At 34.2% G+C, this 18,198-nt stretch overlaps 3 protein-coding genes across 6 annotated transcripts in view; all 3 read left to right on the plus strand.

The window, feature by feature from the left end:
• Nucleotides 1–10,773, plus strand: LOC113855100 (uncharacterized protein At4g10930). Of its 4 annotated transcripts, XM_027486576.1 has the most exons (15): nt 1–75; nt 309–467; nt 725–810; nt 1,998–2,088; nt 2,312–2,361; nt 2,629–2,698; nt 3,415–3,524; nt 4,140–4,205; nt 4,748–5,295; nt 5,382–5,462; nt 5,617–5,692; nt 6,899–8,150; nt 8,269–8,343; nt 9,005–10,087; nt 10,230–10,773. In XM_027486576.1, the coding sequence occupies exons 2-15, from the start codon at nt 399–401 to the stop codon at nt 10,443–10,445; spliced, it is 3,873 nt and encodes a 1,290-aa protein (XP_027342377.1). In that variant the 5' UTR covers nt 1–75; nt 309–398; the 3' UTR covers nt 10,446–10,773. The 4 variants fall into 4 exon arrangements, with proteins under 4 accessions (XP_027342377.1, XP_027342378.1, XP_027342379.1 ...); XM_027486577.1 differs by lacking the exon at nt 1–75 and having other exon boundaries at nt 133–467; XM_027486578.1 differs by lacking the exon at nt 1–75 and having other exon boundaries at nt 133–467; nt 5,394–5,462.
• The window catches only part of LOC113855103 (F-box protein SKIP8), a 21,858-nt gene continuing 10,315 nt past the window's right edge, over nt 6,656–18,198 (plus strand). Inside the window, exon 1 of the mRNA XM_027486581.1 lies at nt 6,656–6,672. The gene's annotated coding sequence lies outside the window, so the exon portion shown is untranslated. The remainder of the gene's footprint in view (nt 6,673–18,198) is intronic.
• LOC113855102 (probable inactive ATP-dependent zinc metalloprotease FTSHI 1, chloroplastic) overlaps nt 12,762–18,198 on the plus strand; it is an 8,340-nt gene continuing 2,903 nt past the window's right edge. The window contains exons 1-9 of the mRNA XM_027486580.1: nt 12,762–13,642; nt 13,754–13,841; nt 14,061–14,495; nt 14,607–14,660; nt 14,790–14,855; nt 15,948–16,043; nt 16,128–16,256; nt 16,870–16,922; nt 17,734–17,929. Of these exons, the coding sequence (XP_027342381.1) occupies nt 12,984–13,642; nt 13,754–13,841; nt 14,061–14,495; nt 14,607–14,660; nt 14,790–14,855; nt 15,948–16,043; nt 16,128–16,256; nt 16,870–16,922; nt 17,734–17,929 (1,776 nt within the window). The 5' untranslated portion in view covers nt 12,762–12,983. The remainder of the gene's footprint in view (nt 13,643–13,753; nt 13,842–14,060; nt 14,496–14,606; nt 14,661–14,789; nt 14,856–15,947; nt 16,044–16,127; nt 16,257–16,869; nt 16,923–17,733; nt 17,930–18,198) is intronic.

Raw genomic sequence — 18,198 nt, forward strand, 5'->3', positions numbered from 1 at the left:
AACATAAGCAGTGAAACGTTTCGGAGCAGATTGGTTGAATCGAACCCGGGCTCTACCCAAAGCAGAGGAATAGAGGTTAGATGCCACGGTTTCTCTTCACCCGATTTCATTTACATTTTTTAATTTTGAAATTTACAGAGGTAATCAATTAATCAGTTAATAAATTAAAAGCAGTAGTAATGTCTGATTGTCCTCATCATCATCATCATCGCATTCCTTTTCTTCTTTGTTCTTCCAATTTCCGTGTCTCCATCGTTTTGCGCGTTTCATCATAACCCTCCCACTTTCACAAATTCAATTCTTTTAAGGATTGGTTCTAAAATCTCGTGGCCGTTTCTCGAATCGAATCGACGCAAAGTTTTCAGTCAAATTAGTTCTGGCTTTGAAGTAGCTCTCAAATGGAAGCGGATTTCATGATGAATGATATGCTCACACTCACCCACGGTGCTTTCGATGCCAACGATATTGTGAGTTCATCGCTCTCTTCTACATAATACGTATCAGCTCACTTCCTATCATTCAACATTTACACTTTCTTCATTTTGGATATGAAATGCTGCTTAAACCCTCACTTACGCTTATTTTTGTTATATTTTTCGTAATTTTGATGATTTTATGCCAGCTTAAATTTCAATTTCACGTGTAATGTTTGAATGATGCACATACTGATTGGTTGCTTGTGGTATTTGTTTCACTTGAACACTTGGTATTTCTTAATTAACAGGATGATGTAGCTATTGAAGGAGAAAGGTGTGGAATATGTATGGACATTGTTATTGACAGGGGAGTTCTGGATTGCTGTCAGCACTGGTTTGTGTTTTCTCTGTAACTTCTTAAAGGCTTAAAACATGTGTTCTCTCTCTTTGTAATCGTTGGTTGGGTAGTGTCATTGTGTTTTATGGGTTCTGCCTTACATACTCATCTGCTGAAATGACAGGCTTAACTCTTATTATTCATTGTGCATTTTGGGGAAACAAAGTGTCATTTTCTCGTAAATAAAATCTTAACCAGACGTGCTAAGTGGGTGCAAGTCATTGTTGGACTTAGTTTTGATTGAACCGTGAAGCTCAGTCAAATTAACTAAAGCTTATTCGCACTTGGTAAATTTTTATGTTAGAACAAAAAGGGGATAGATTACACTCTCCGCCCCTAAGGGGTTCTTACACTGCCTTACCCTTTAATTTTAAGAATTACACTTTCCTCTTTGGAGAGATGAAATGTAATATACTTTAGTCTGTTTCAATGTAAATAAACCTTTTAGTGGTGATGAGTGGCTATGGATGAGCCTTCTCTGCAGTTTAATTATCATCGACAATTAATTTTGAACATCTTTACTGACAATGGACTTTAGAAGGTAAAATGATGTTTTAATCGCATTTACTATCAACTTTGAAATTGCTGAATTTAGAGGAGGAGAAAGATAGGACAGGATGATTTAGTGAGAATTCTGAATGAGAGTGCTTTCTTATTCAGGAGAATGTGTTTCATTGGTTATGCAAGACAGCCATGTGTATAGATTCTTAATGGACTTTGTGGAGACTATTTACTCGGCTAATATTAATTGAGTGCAATTTCCTTGACACTAGAACCCATGAACACTGGATGCATTTTAACATGAGATACATGAACGTACGAAGCGCATTAATATTATTATTTCCAACATTTTCCCTCAAGGTAAAGCTTACTAAGAATGTTTTTGTGAGAATTCAGAATGACTATGATTACGTATTTAAGAGAATGTGTACAGAGATTATGCAAAACTGATAGATAGACTCTTAACAGGCTTAATGAATACTATTTGTAGGCTATGATACATTCCTTTACATTAAAATGGAATAAAGTGTAACAAATATTAGTTTGCATATTGAGTTTGTTATGTTAAATTATCATTGTTTACCCTCTGCTTGGTCCCATTAAATGTTTTTTTCCCGTCATTTTTTAGTATGTGTGTTGAAATATGAATCTGATATTTTAAGCTTGGTTCATTTGTTCCACAGGTTCTGCTTTGTATGCATTGACAACTGGGCCACCATCACTAATCTCTGTCCACTCTGCCAGAATGAGTTTCAGTTAATCACTTGTGTTCCAGTGAGTGATATAAAATTGCAGAATGCTACTTTTTCTTCATTGCTTTAGTATAACTCTTCAGGTTACAATTGAATTTGCACACCTTACTGATTCTGTTCTAGACCATTTACTTGTTTTGATTATTACTACTATGAAAATTTTATGTTTTGAATGCATCTAATACTTTGAAAATACTGTTAAAATTTGATGCATGCCTAAACATACGAAACTCATGATTGTGAAGGTATATGATACCATTGGAAGCAATAAAGTTGAAGATGACGTGTTCTTCAGGTATCCCTTCAGTATGTCTGTATGATTGACAGCCTTATTTTCATTGGTTGTTAATATTCACATTTAAGCATGGGGAGTTTCAGAATTGGTGTTTAAATTTTAAGTCATGAATTTTGCGTAGTTCTAGCCATCCATCACTATTGTTGAATTTTAAGTAAATACTTCACAGTTTTATTACTCAAATTTGAGTAAATGCTCTACAGTTTTAACACGTTTCTGCTGTAAAAAATTATGTAATCTGTTATCTGTTTCCTTTCATTATTGCAGAGATGATGAGTGGTCCATTGAAGCAAAGAATAACACGCTTTCATTTCCCTCGTACTACATTGATGAAAATGTAATTGTTTTCCATATACTATAATTATAGAATTCCAAGCAAAAAATATTGACCTCTGGTTAGTTCAGATCAATTGCAACCTAGCTTCTGGCTTTTGTTGTACTTTGCATGAGCACACTTCCTATGTACAAAAATCTTTTGATTCTTATCATAAGTTGATTGCTAGTGTTCTCTAAATGTCTACACATTTTTGGAGTCATACTGCACATACAACTTTTGGCATATAGATCCTTAGTACTGTGTTACTTGCAGTTGAGTCATTTACAGAACATGTGTAGTATTTACTTTGGCTATATAACTGTCATGAAAATGCATAGAAAAACACTTGGGTAAGAATTAATATGGTTTTATTTATCTTCATTTATTTGTTGACCTTGTTCACTTGTATGGAAATTGGTAAGAGATAATGGGGAGACTGAAGAGGGTTAAAAAGGTAGATAGAAAAGTAAAGAGCAGAATATAGTGACTGAAAGTCTTTGTTAGTTAGTAATGAGTCTAATGGCCCCTAAACTATTATTTGTACCAACACATTTATGAACTGTTTTATAATTCTCTGATACAGCTACTTAATTCATTTATAAATTCCTCAAAATTTTTAAATAACAAAAATCGTTGCAGAGACTTTTTTCAGGGATTAATATAATTTTCAACATTTTTATTTGTCTTTTTGAAAATTAATAAATAACATTAATTTTTATGTATTTCACATTTTGTAGGCAGTTATTTGCTTGGATGGTGATGGCTGCAAAGTTCGGAATGGATTGGCAACTATTGAAGGGGATTCTGGTCTTGATACATCAATTGCTTGTGATTCATGTGATACATGGTAAACTCAAATCAACAGATTAGGGTAATAGGTTTCAGATATGCAGTTTGAGATGAACAATTTTTGTTCAAGATGTCATTAAGAGAGTGAAATTTCAGTAGGTTATTATCCTCTATGACTTGGATATTGTTGGATTGGTCAGCTCTAAATTGCATGTTTGCCTAGGGTTAGACCTCATCCGCCTGATCCATTTGGCAGAAAGAAAATTGCATTTCTTACCATGTAACTATTTGCCGACCACCTTGCCAATAAATTTATAACAAACATTATTAGATGAGTAGTTGAGTCTAATAGGTGATTTGGAGTTTGATAGGAATCAAGGGTGCAGTCAGGCATGTAATTGCTTTCAAGATACACTGTGGATTACTTGTTATGTTTTACATGATTAATGTGATTGCACTATTAAAGCATGGTCATTCATGATCAACCCACTTCAGATAGATTCTAGATCATACTTATAAGATAGATGGTGTTAAAAATACTGTATAATAAAGAGCTTGTGTGTTTTTGTCACCCACATGTACAAGTGGGTAGGGAAATTAGTTCATTAATATATCAGTATTAGGATTTTTGGAGCAGTGCCACATGATTGTTGCTTGAATTGCATTGTGACAGGTATCATGCCTTCTGTGTGGGATTTGATACTGAAGGTACATCAGAAAGTACATGGTTATGCCCAAGGTTAGTTGAATTTACCAGTTAATTCTGTTGGGTACTTTTGTGCTTCTAATTGCTTTTCTTTTCTTTTTGCTCTTTAATCAGAAAGCTCTATTTGTATCCTATTTGTCAACTAATTTAGTACATATTGGCTACTAGCATATAAATAACAATATAGAGTTTGATAAGTTCTAGGTGCAAATTTTAAGTTTTTTTTTCATTGTGGTTCCCTATGATGAAAAGCTTGGTTGGCTATTTAAGAATCTAAACAAGAAATTAGAAGTTATTTAAGAGGTGATTTAAGAATGTAAAAAAATTATTTTTATCTAGTAACAAAATAGAACTATCAAAAGGTTATCTAGAGTCCAAGTTTTACAAATTTTTCTGTTATTTGAAATGTCCTGCCGAACGAATTGTTTAACTTGTTACTAAATTTTTCTATTACCAGATCCCCAGGTAAACTTCCTTTTGCTTGAACATAAGCACTTAAATTATAAAATTGTTTGCTGACGGCATATAATCTCTTCTTTCCATCCTTTAGTATTCTAATTCAGGGTTTTGTTTAGATGTGTTGCTGATGAAATTTCTAAAGGATCATCCAATTCAATAGAGAGGACAACTGTGGAATGTAACCCAGATAATAGTAACAGTGAGTGTCAAGATGAGGATTCCTTTTCAGGAAAAGTGTCTGTGTCTGTTGCTGATACAGGAGAGACAGCTGTTGTTGTCTCAATGGTTGACAGAAATAAATGGGTTCCAGCAACAAGCGAGAAAAGCCTATTGCCTTTTGAAGTTTGTGGTGATCCAACAACTGAATCATGTATGTTAATGTCTGACACAAATAATCAGCAGAGGGGGGAAGAGAAGACAAATGCGTCACCAATCGTGGAGGAAGAACTGGAATTGTCTTTATCAAACAATATATCCTGTAGCCTAACTTCTAAATCCTTGGGACATAATGATTTAAAGCAAAGTGCCAATGGGGCTAGGAATGAACTGAGTAGCTTTGATGGAGCCAAGTTATTTGATGAGTCCCATATCAAAACTAGTCCATCCAGAATTGAATCTGATATGGGTCTTCATCTTGGTTTGTCAGTGGGCTCCTTTTTATCTGGTAAACTATATTATGCATCATAAGATGATTTTTTGTACTCTTCAATTTAAGCGAGGCTGATTGATATAATCTCAAAGTGCTTATAGTGGATAATGCAGACAAAAATGAAACAAAAGATCAAGCAACTGATGTCCTGAATGTGAGTCCAGAAGAATGTTTGTCAAAAGGTGCTCCACCATTCTTAGAAATATGATTCCTCTTGCTTTCTGTATTTCAGTCCACACTTGGACCATGGGAAACCACTGATGGATCATATTGGTTGTTTACAAGCATTTAAACAAGTTTTTAAATTATGTAATGTTGTTAATAAAATGTTGTCAGGAGATGAAATTGAAGCCAATGCTTGTAAGGACAATGCCAAAGTAACTGGTGGAAAGAGAAAGCATGTTGATTGCAGGTAAGAATTCAGTTAAATTTGTATCAATATTAAATGAGTAGTGTTTCCTTAGTCATTGTGACTAGAATAAAGCACACTTTGCCTTACTAGAGGCTCCTCACCTGCAGTTATACTAGAAGGAAGGTTAGAATATACAATTGTTTATTTGTCCATCTATCACCCCACAATCAACTTCCTATTTAACAGGAATCAATCACCCAAAATCAAGCTCCCAAGTAATCATGCTTGATTTTTGGAGTCAATGCTTCCTTATTAACGCACAAGAAACTTAATTCTTACCTATATTCTTAAATGTTACTAACAGTACTTTCAGTTCTCATCACTACTTGCTTTTATTTTCTTTTGGCTGGGGGACGGGTGGGATGGTTACAAATGACCCTTGATTGGTAAATCATCTTTTTGTGTCTGAATAATGTGATTCACAGTTGCACAGCTATGTTATGTGGTTGTAATTATGGCCATTTTGAACACCCATCTTTTTGTGAAGGAAAACTGTTGACCTTCAATGACCCAAAGGGGTAACAAACTAACAGGGTTTCACTGAGTAATGTTGCAAATGATGTGAGCAGTAATTTCTTCTAGTTCTGATGAACCTCGATTCAGTGTTTTATTAATTTGATACCAAGATGAATCTTGCCATACATATTAGAAATGGATTGGGCCCATCTCATCCCCAAAAGGTAACTCAAAGGAGGAGAATTGCTCAAGTTTATAAGGACTACTTTGACCATATTCTTAGTTAACACAGGATATCTTTGTATATATATAAATTCTAATTATTCTAAAGCCTGTTAGACCTAGTTGTAACATATAGGGGCTGCTTTTGACATTATGCTCACCTTTAGAAGTATGTGGTGGTTGGCATAAAATATCATCATAAAAATGGAGCTAGTGGTTGCAAAGGCAAAATAATGAATCAGATCATCATGAATCTCAGTGTTTTCTTATACTTAGAAGAAGATAAAAAGAGAGAGGAGCAGGTGCCTAGAATCCTAGATATTCTTCATTCTCGTGCTATGAAAACCGAAATACTTTGTGTCAACTTTTTCAAACTTGCAGTGATTGTTTGTGATCTTTAAATGCATACTCTGTTGAAATAATTGTGTTAACTGTTATTTGTTTTCTGTTCATCACATGAGGAGTTCAAATTTTGACTTTATTTTATTTGGTTTTTTTCCCTTGATTTCTTCCTTGATGTTTCAATAGTGAACTAGTTCATATAAAAGCTGATGATGGAGATGACAAGCCTGAACTTCCAGATGAAGTTGTGCAAAAGAAAATTAAAGTTGCTGATAGTCAAATGAGTGATGCTAATGGCTCAGCTGATGCTCATCTTTTCAACAATTCGCAGAAAAACCCGGCTTTGAAACATTCTCTGACAAAGGAGATTGCCACATCAGATATAATGAATATAGTTAAAGGGACGAACCGGAGGCTTTCCAAGCGACTTACTGGGAGTAATACTTGTGACAAGTTATCTGAAAAAGGAAATATGGCTGGGTTGAGGGTTAAAAAGATCATGAAGAGAGTTTCTGATGATGGAGAATCATCATTGGTAGTTCAAAATCTAAAGAAGGAAATTAGAGAAGCTGTTCGTAACAAATCCTCTATAAACTTTGAGGAAAACCATTTTGATACAAAGCTTCTTGAAGCATTTAGGGCAGCTATAACAGGGCCTAAAACTGAACTTGTAAATAAGTTATCCCCTGCAGCTATAAAGGCAAAGAAATCAATGTTGCAGAAAGGAAAAGTGCGTGAGCATCTAACAAAGAAAATATTTGGGACTTCCAATGGAAGAAGAAAGCGTGCATGGGATAGGGACTGTGAAATTGAATTTTGGAAATATCGTTGCATGAGAGCAACAAAGCCTGAAAAGATTGAAACTTTGAAATCAGTTCTTGACCTACTAAGAAAAAGTTCTGGCAGTCCAGAATCCAAGCAAGCTGCTGAATGTCAGGCCAAGAATCCTATTCTTTCTCGGCTGTATTTAGCAGACACATCTGTTTTCCCACGGAAAGAGGATGTAAAACCTCTGTCTGTACTTAAAACCGTTGCTAACTCAGAGCAAGTTAAACAAAACAACCCATCAGAAAAAGTACCAAATCTATCTGTTGATAACAATGCTATCAAATCAACAGATGTAAATAATCTTTTATCAAAGACAAGAGTTTGTTTATCTGAAAAAAAGGTAGATAAGAAAATTGTACATGGTCCAGTTGGTGATAGTTCAGCTTCTGGCAAAGTGCGCTTAAGCAATCACTCAGAAAGAACATTAGTTTCTTCTGCTAGTGTCAAGGTTGGCACAAAGGAGTTAGGCCTTAAATCTGATTCTATGAAGAGTGATAAAAGAAAATGGGCCTTGGAGGTTCTTGCGAGGAAAACAGCTGTGACAAGCACGAACACATCTAGTGGAAATCAAGAAGACAATGCAATATTTAAAGGAAATTATCCTTTGCTTGTACGTAAATGATCTGATTGTTTTTCTTTTTTGGGCAAATGTTTTATTATCTTTCACATTGATGTCAGTAATTGTTTACGACTGTTCACTTTAATTTCTTTCTGTTATTTGTGTGCAGGCTCAATTGCCAATTGACATGAGACCAACATTGGCTCCTTGTCGCCACAATAAAATTCCTATAGCAGTGAGGCAGGTATGTTGTACGGTTGTACCATTCATTACCACCAATTTTAAATTGCTCAAGTAGGATTGGAGAAGAAAACTTGAGATGAAGAAAGCAATGCTTCTTTTTTTGTACTCTGGATGCTTGCGTAATGAAGGCACCAATAGATGGCAATTCACAATCACATTGGGTTTAAGAAAATATGTTCCAATTCCTTAGGAGAGTCCTTCTTTTCTACTTACTTTGTAGTTAAATTTATCATTTAGTTCTTCGCTGTTTTCAATTGTTTAACATGAACATCTGATTGCCACTGGTTTTCCCATCCCTCTCTTGATCCCTGTTCGATTATGAATATCACTTGATGAGTGAGTAGTCACACCACCTGAAGTTCAGCACCAGAAATAGTGAGAAACTTTTTGAAGAATTTATTCTGCAATAGATAGAAGTTCAAATTGACTTGTTGTCATACTTCGAGGATTGGAATTAATATTGGTGACACAATACAAGTTTAAAGTAATTTAACTCTGTTCCTTTGTTGGCATGACGCATGAGCATGACTATTTCCAAAATATCTAGTTACTGATCAGTCAGACAGAGCACAACATTCATTAGTGCTACTTTCTTTCTCTATAGATTATGTTGGTTAGATTTCTGCTCACATTGACTTTGTTACTTATAATGGGCTTTGCAGACACAGCTCTACCGCCTGACAGAGCGCTTATTGAGGAACACAAATCTGGCAGTCATTCGCAGAACTGTAGATACAGAATTAGCTGTTGCAGATGCAGTTAATATTGAAAAAGAGGTTGCTGACAGATCAAACAGCAAGATTGTGTATCTGAACCTTTGTTCACAAGAGCTCTCGCATCGCACAAATAACACAAAATCCAATGTAGCCGCAGATACAAGTCCACCAGCCTCATCAGCTGTGCTTACTGATCAATCAGAATTAAATACCAATGATCTTTCGACTGACCCTGCTGTTGAAACAGCCTTGAAAAATGCTGGTCTGCTGTCTGATTCCCCACCTAGCAGTCCTCGTGAAAACACAGAATTATGTGATGCAGATGATACGTCGGGACCCGATAATATATTTGAGCTGGATTCTCATCCTGAGCTGGATATTTATGGCGATTTTGAGTATGATTTGGAAGATGAAGATTACATTGGTGCTAGTATTACCAATGTATCAAACCCAAAACAAGAGGAAAATGAGTCAAAAGTAAAACTTATTTTCTCCACCGTGAACTTGAAAAAGTCAGATGTCACTTTGGATCGTGCAGACTGTGAGGGGTCTGAAAGAAACGAAGTGCCAGGAGATACCTCCTGTCCACCAAACTGTCACAATGATGCATTGCATCAGGATTCTACAAATGATGCAGAGATGGGCCAGCCTTCTGTTTCTTCCGAGCTTCTACCCTGCGAGGGTGCTGCTGAGCCAGTTGATTCCGAATTTGAAGAATTATATGGACCTGACAAAGAACCGCTTATAAAAAAATTTCCCGTCGGTGAAACAATATCATTACATGGAGATGGCAAGACAGAATCTCTAAGCGAGGCCAATGACTACCATAATGATGAAAAACATGTCTCGGGCCAAGCAGTAAATGCTTCGGAACAAGGGAATGAGAGTCTCACAGAAAAAGTTTCTCTTACTTCCATCACCGACAAATCTTCAGATATATCTGAGGCTGGTGAAAATTTCCAAGCGAAGGAAGAGAAATCTGATGTCACTGCTAAGCAGAGTGACTCTGTAAATCATGTAATTAAGAAGGTATTACAAAATTAGTTTTCTCATTTAACTTATTTTCTTTTATTTTATTAAAAATGCAGTAGTTTATATGCTCGCGTTTTTTCGTATCTATATTTTTCTGTATAATTCCCATAGTTCCGTAATAAGGATGGACTTTTTACAGGTAGAAGCTTACATCAAGGAACATATAAGGCCACTGTGCAAGAGTGGGGTAATCACGGCTGAACAATATAGGTGGGCTGTGGCAAAAACAACTGATAAGGTTATGAAGTATCATTCTAAAGCAAAGAATGCTAATTTCCTCATAAAGGAAGGTGAGAAAATAAAGAAACTTGCAGAGCAGTATGCTGAAGCATCCCAACAAAATAGAAAAAATTGATTCATGTAGCATTATTTCATCATCAACAAGTTTTCTCAAGTTACTGCTTATTCACTTTTTATAGGGTGTTACCTTACTTAAGAAATTTGCTTTATTGATGAGCTGTGGATATGTTAGATTTAGTCTCTCCGCGTCATTAACGTGAATTGAGCAGACAATGGGGATTGATTCAGTCATTCAGAACTGAGATAACCCGAGACACGGTAAATTTTCAAATCTTCATGCGATTAGTCAAATGCATTTTATTACTAATAGGAAAGTTGGTTCCTCTCCTTCATTGTATTATCTGCTCCATTTTTGTCTACAGCAGCGACTACTACTTCTAATCCTCTTGCCCGTGAACATTAACTTTTCGTATAAAAATAAAAAAGTCAAAGGAAGACTGCACTATGCACATTTATATTCACAAAAAGAAAAAAGAATCGTTACATCATAACTTTTACTTTTGTGTGAGCAGAGTAGATCAATTCTTTTTTTCAAAAAACAATTTTTTTAAGTTATGAAAAACTGTTTATTTAAAATATGCAAATAATACTATTTAATAGTTAAATCAAATTGTATGTTTATAGTGTTTGCTTGTCTGACTCGTTAAATGGAGTTTACACACTTTATGATGCAAATTATGCGAGGAAGAGGTATTTTTCCATTGTGGATGTGGTGGAACGGAGGCTTGGAAGTTAAACAAACAGGCTGACAATAAATTACTTAAATGGTCTAAGTGTGTGTTTGGGAAATATTAGTGTTACAATAAGTTGTTTTTAAAAGAAAAAAATTAATATATTCAGTAAAATTGTCAATGTTATAGTTTTTTCCTATGATAAAAAGTTTTTCATCACTTGTAAAATTAGAATTTATGATTAAAAGTTTAGAATATTTTCTAGTTAACTTTTACTTTTTTTCATTTTTATCTCTAACAGTTGATTACTTCAATATAAAGTATAATTAATACAAATAAATTTATTTGTAATTTAATTATAAAATGTAGTTTTTAAGACAATGTACAGAAAATAGGTTATTTAAAAATATTTTTCACTTAAACATAATTATATGATATACTATATATAGTCAATGTCTACCGTCTACCATATGGTACAAATATAAGTATAAAAAAAATTCGAATTTTTGTTTGTTTTTTTTTTTTCTTCAAAATTTTCCACAATAAAGGAACATATAAAAAAAATATTCAAATAAAAGAGTTATTACCATGCGTAAATCAATGATATGAAGTTATTATAGATTATTCAGTAATTTTGAGTTAAAGTCTGAAAATTTAATTACTTTAAAACTTAATAGAAAATAGTTTATTATTCTTGATAGTTTTATTTAACTGAAATTTGGGCTACTTAGCTTAGCTCCTAGCAGAATAGCAGACTCACGTGGATTAAACTGAAAAAGCATAAGAGAATTCAAATCTTTAAAATGATAACTTCAATCTTTTACTGATAATAAAATTATGTAAACGGTTTATTTGTAATTTTTTAAGTCTATTTTAATATATATATATATATATATATATATATATATAATTTTTAAAAATACATTAAAATTTAAAACATCAAATATCTATTACAAATTTAAAATAAAAAATATTCACACAAGTCATTTTATCTAACAAAATTAGTGTCCCAACCCTTATTTTTTTACCGATACTTTCAGGTTAGCCCACCAGATAAGCTGGATTGTTCTATTTTGCCTATTCTTAATCTTAACTTGAACGTTAATACAAGAAATTAAATTAAACAAATATTTTTTTAAGTCAAAAAAAGAATTACTCATGTATTCAAGTAGGGAAAAATAATTTTTTCTTCATCTCGTATATTTTTTATTTTCTTTTTGTCATTTTATAAGTCCATAAACATATATTTTAATTTTAAATAGCAAACATCAACTAGTTTTATTACTTTACGTATCATTACTCCATTTTTAGATTAAATAATATTGTCTATATATTATTTTTTATTATAGATCAGAAGTATCTATTTATTAAATTATAATAATTGTATGTTTGTTAATTTATGCATCCAATGATTATTATCTCTAAATTATTTAATTTTAAAAATTATTCAAAATGGAATCACTTAAAAATCTAGCAAAAGTGGTATAAATCATTGCTTACAAAATCTGATTACTTTAAAATAGATTACAAAACAAGTTAAAAATTTATATGTAAAGCTACATATAATTAAATAAAAAAAAAACATAAAAGCAAGTTACATTTTTTAAAATGTCAGCAAGAACATTTCTCTCATTCTTTCTTTCTTTGGTTTTTTTCTTTCCTTCCAATCTGAGCATAATAATAATAATAATAATAATGAGAGCATATTACAAACAAACAACGGTACCCGACCCGAATACAAAACGGTGCTAGCTTTATCGGATTGGGTGGTAAACTAAAAAGTAGCAGCAGTTGCAGATTACCATTTTCAATCTCATCATCATCTTCGTGCACTTGCATTCCTCTTGTCGCTTAAAACCCTAATTTCATAAACACTTACGCTGCCACCTCATCATTTCCCCATATATGAATTTTCCAGAACGATGAACATTCTCTCCTCACCCCACATTCACATCAACAAAACCTACTACACGCACCGCAATGGAACACCGAAGCAACCACACTTCAACCGTAACAGGCACGTTCCCACGCGGGCTCTTCTCCATAGGTCATTCACCGTGCTGTGCAAATCCTCTTCCAGAAGTAGCGAACCCGGTTCGGAGGATTTCGTGAGCCGGGTTTTGAAAGAGAACCCGAAACAAGTGCAACCCAAGTACCTAATTGGCGACAAGTTTTATAATTTGAAAGAAAAAGAGAATTTGGGTAAATCGTTCAATGTGGGCGCTTTTGATGCGTTAGCGAAGATTTTTAGCTCGAAGAAGCAGAACAAGAGTGAGAGTGAGGTTACGGAAGAGAGAGATTCTGTGTACTTGAAAGACTTGCTTAAGGAGTATAAAGGGAAACTTTATGTGCCTGAGCAAATTTTCACTGCAGAGTTATCTGAGGAAGAGGAGTTTAATAAGAACTTGCAAACGTTGCCCAAAATGAGCGTGGAGGACCTTAGAAAAGCTATGAATAAAGACAAAATAAAGTTGATAACTTCTAAGGGAGATGGAGGAGTATTTGGTGGAAGTGGTTATAGGGATTTTATTGTGGAGTTGAAGGAAATTCCTGGTGATAAAAGCTTGCACACAACTAAATGGTGGAAAAGAATGGCACTATTATCTATTTAGTTACATGTTTTTTTTTTTCCCTATGCCTTGTCTGTCTGTGCACTACAATGTTGTGATAGATTATGCGTGCAACTTTGCAGGACTCTCAGATTACATAACAGGGAAGCTCAAGCAATTTTGGCGGACTACACTGGACTGCGATATGAGATAGAGAAAAGGCATACTACGGTTGTTAATCTTTGTCTCTTTGTTGAATAATTTTGATTGTGTTAGGTAGTGTTATTGCTAAGAGGGAAAATCAATTAGCTTTACAGCTTGTTTTATGTTTTGTGTTCTTTTTGCTAAGTTAAGATGTCTTGTAGTTTTGTGCGTGATGCGTGGGTGAGATACTTTTGTGGGTAATCATAGTGTCATTGTTCATTTAACTCTGAAACTATTTTGTTGCAGTCTTGGGTGGGGAAAACACTGGAGTACCCTCATCCAGTTGCATCTGCTATATCTAGCAGAGTGATGGTTGAGCTTGCGGCGGTGACATTCTTTGTGGGTATAGCAGCAACTATAGTTGGCAGCTTCCTTGGAATAGCTATGTTTGCTGTTACTGCTTTTATATGTGTGGTAGCTATCTATGTTGCGTGGCCTATGGTCCAACCATTCCTCAAGCTTTTCTTCAGTCTTGTATTTGCAATTTTGGAGAAGATTTGGGATAATATGGTTGATTTTTTCAGTGATGGTGGCATTTTCTCTAAGATATATGAGTTTTACACTTTTGGTGGATTATCTTCCACCATTGAGGCATTGAAACCAATTATGATTGTACTTTTGACCATGGTCCTTCTTGTTCGTTTCACTCTTTCAAGAAGACCTAAAAACTTCAGGAAGTGGGTATGTGACTAAGTGACTGACCCATAATATGCTTGAATTCTTGAGCAAATTTTTTTCCATGGACTTGCTTGATAAGTATGCTCTAAGAGATGTTTATTTGATGATATACAGGATCTTTGGCAGGGAATAGACTTCTCACGATCAAAAGCTGAAGCTCGTGTTGATGTGTGTTAACACCTACATTTACATTTGTCTCTTCAAACCTTTTAATTTTGTTTTAAGTTTTCTAGTCTTCAAATCTTTTCATGCTATTCACATATTCTAATCTCTACTTATGGAATAACATCCTTTCAGGGTTCAACTGGAGTCAAATTTTGTGACGTGGCTGGAATTGATGAAGCGGTTGAGGAACTTCAAGAGGTAATTCTTTTATACAGTGTTGCTTCTAACTATGAGTGTGTGAACAAGTTTCATGCCTGCTGGTGCATGTCACCCAATAAAAAAGGGCAGAAGGTGAGGCCATTTGCTGTGAGAGAACCATGAAAAACAAGTTATGATGAAAAACAAACTATAGAAGAAGAGGAAAAGGTTTTGTGGAAAATTTGACAGTGTTTCCTCCTTGATCTCTGTCTTAGACATCTTTTATCATTTTTCCTCCTTGAACATGAAGTAAAGGTTTCTTGACCTATTGAACTTGATTGCTTGTAGGCTGCCTTTTTTGTCCTTCTTTTAAACTTTTTTTCCGTTAATCATTAAATATTCCAAATTTTTTAAACACTTTTGATGACAATATCTAGTTCTTTTTCTTTTTTAAGGGAGTGGTTTGTGAAGGCTGTTGCTTAACCACTGTCACATGTTCTTCTGCTCAAATTACTTTCCATCATAGATAGATACATGAGGAGGTCTTGGGTATGATGGTCTCCCCATGTTTGAAAATTTTTTCAATGAATTTATATATTACTTTGCTCCCTATGTTTGAAAACTACTGTAATGATTTTATATGTGTAAGACCATGTCTAGTTTCAACTTGGTCTGCACTATTTTATTTGATCTCCAATCTTTGTTGGCAGAATGGTCTCCTTATGGGCCATTATTTATTTTCATGTTGGAGGCCTAGACATCTGGCCATTGCCTATGTACTCCCAGCCCATTAGCACAATGAAGTCTTCTAGATCTAGAAAATATCTCATTATACCTTTATATGGCTGGCACAGCAGCCCACAAATATTAGAGTTTCAACTGACAGATTTATGCATACCCAACTGCATAGAGAAGTCAATGGAGAAACAGTTAATAATTAACCAATTTTCCTTTAATTAGTTTAAATATTATAACTTTTACCTCTGAGTAGCTCCTGAATTTTTCCTTGCCTTTAATATGCATCTGTCTTCTACAATACATGCTCTTGTTTTAGTTCGTGTGCATTCAATTCTTGTGTCTCGTTTTAGTAGTCTCTGCTTAGTTTATTGTAATGGATGAAAACTTAAGAAGGTTATTTGTGATTTTGTTTAGTTGGTGAGATATTTAAAAAATCCTGAATTGTTTGATAAAATGGGGATCAAACCTCCGCATGGTGTTCTGCTCGAGGGCCCTCCCGGATGTGGCAAGGTCAGATACCTGTTCTCCAGAAATGCTGGATGTAAGAGTACATGATGGCTAGTGTATGTTTTAAGTCTTCTCATGCTTTTGCAGACCTTGGTAGCCAAGGCTATAGCTGGTGAAGCTGGTGTTCCATTTTACCAAATGGCTGGATCAGAATTTGTAGAAGTTTTAGTTGGTGTTGGTTCTGCTCGTATTAGGGATTTATTTAAAAGAGCCAAGGTGATTCTATTTATATTTTTTCCGAATTTCATTTTAAAATAATGTATTGCTGCTAATTTGTTAAGGTTCTTGAGTCCTGCTTTCATGTTCTTCTTTTTTATGTAAGGCTAACTTAAAAAGCATTGCATACTTATTATTTAGAATCTCAGATAACATAGTCCTTCTGTATATGGTGAGGTGACTGGTTAAGGGTATTGGTGACTAGAAGAAACAGTATATTTTCATGCTTTTTGCCATGTTTAACTTTAATCAAATCTATTCAACATTTTCGAGGACCTTGGTTTCATATGACAATTTTCGGCTGCTTTTTCCTTCATATATTGTTCATTTGTTTGATCAGGATAACAATAGCTTAATGAAAAATAACATTTATGCATGTCAGTCCCTTCCTCTCTAGAAGTAAATGTTAAAAGGTCATTAAGTTTGTTTTTATTCTTTTTTCGTGGTAAATTCATTACCTGTACTTTGCTTGTTGCAAACAATGGATAGATGGTTTGTGTCATGGGGAAGCAAGATATTGTTCATGTTTTAGATATATATTGTAGAATTTCATATTTCTATGCTTTGAGAGCTAGTGATTGGTGGGTACTCAAATGTTTGTTTCTTTATGCAGGTAAACAAACCATCAGTTGTTTTCATAGACGAAATTGATGCGTTGGCAACTAAGTATGGCTATATGGATTTATTTTATGATTTGACAGATTGTATAAAGTTGTGGAATATTTGTGTTCATGGCATGTTCACTTGTTTAATGGAAACTTAAGCCAAATGCAGTAATAAGTGAGTAATTTAGCAGGCCTAGAATTATAATAGAAGATCTAACTGTAGTTAAACCCACTAGTCATTATGAGCTTCTTGATAGGTCTTTAAAGTGCCAATATTTTGCTGGCATTGCTGATCAATTGGTTGGTCTAATCTAGATGTTGTTTCTCTCATATGCTGTTCTCACAAATGAGAATGCATAGGAAGTTAACATAGGTTCATGTTGTGGTAATATTTTTAAGTCAATGCTTAGACATTACCATAATATTTTTGGTACATTACTACATTACCGTAATTAATATTGATGGGCACGGGATGCTTCTGGCTGGAAGTTCACTTTAGTTCATAATTGGTGATTGTTTTTCTCCTTTTCTTGAATAATTCAATTTCATTATGTGGAACTAAGGGCCTATGCATTTGTGCTTTTTTTTAATTTAAAAAAACACTTTTGTGATTGAAAATGTTTTGAAAAGTTATAATAATTATTAAAAAAATTTAGAAAAGCTATTTCAGTCTTTCTCTTAGAAAATAAAAAATGTAGCTTTTGGAAAAAAAAAAGATAAAATCTCTTTTTTTAAGCTTACATGAATGGACCTTTAAAACTATCTAAATTATTGCCAAGCTAGTGATGTTGCATGGTTTCATCTGTTGTCAATTGACTTGCTGGGTACCCTAAGCATCCATCTGTCTGATTGTGCAATTTATGCGTGATCAGGCGTCAAGGTATTTTCAAGGAGTCCACAGATCACCTGTATAATGCTGCTACCCAGGAACGGGAAACTACGTTGAACCAATTGTTGATAGAACTTGATGGTTTTGATACTGGAAAGGGTGTCATATTTCTAGGTGCCACAAATCGTAAGGATTTGTTAGATCCAGCACTTCTTCGTCCAGGTCGCTTTGATCGCAAGGTTACTTTCTATAGCTGAGCTAATGGATTTCTTTCTCACTTTTGGTTTGGTTGAGGAAGGTAAAATATTTTTTTTTATAAGATAGGGGGAAGAGAGAATGCGTTTAAATCTCTTCTTTGGCTTTTCTATTAAATGCTTTGTTTAAAGCTCAATCTTCTGACTTCTGGTGTAAACAGTGGCTTACCTGCCCACCACTTTCATAAGTTTGCTTGATTCTATTTGATGTTTTATGTAGTTTTTTCAACGGTAATATGCTGTTAATGGTCATT

The sequence above is a fragment of the Abrus precatorius genome, unplaced genomic scaffold (genome assembly GCF_003935025.1).
Source record: "Abrus precatorius isolate BTA unplaced genomic scaffold, Abrus_2018 Scaffold11, whole genome shotgun sequence".
Lineage (NCBI taxonomy): Eukaryota > Viridiplantae > Streptophyta > Magnoliopsida > Fabales > Fabaceae > Abrus > Abrus precatorius.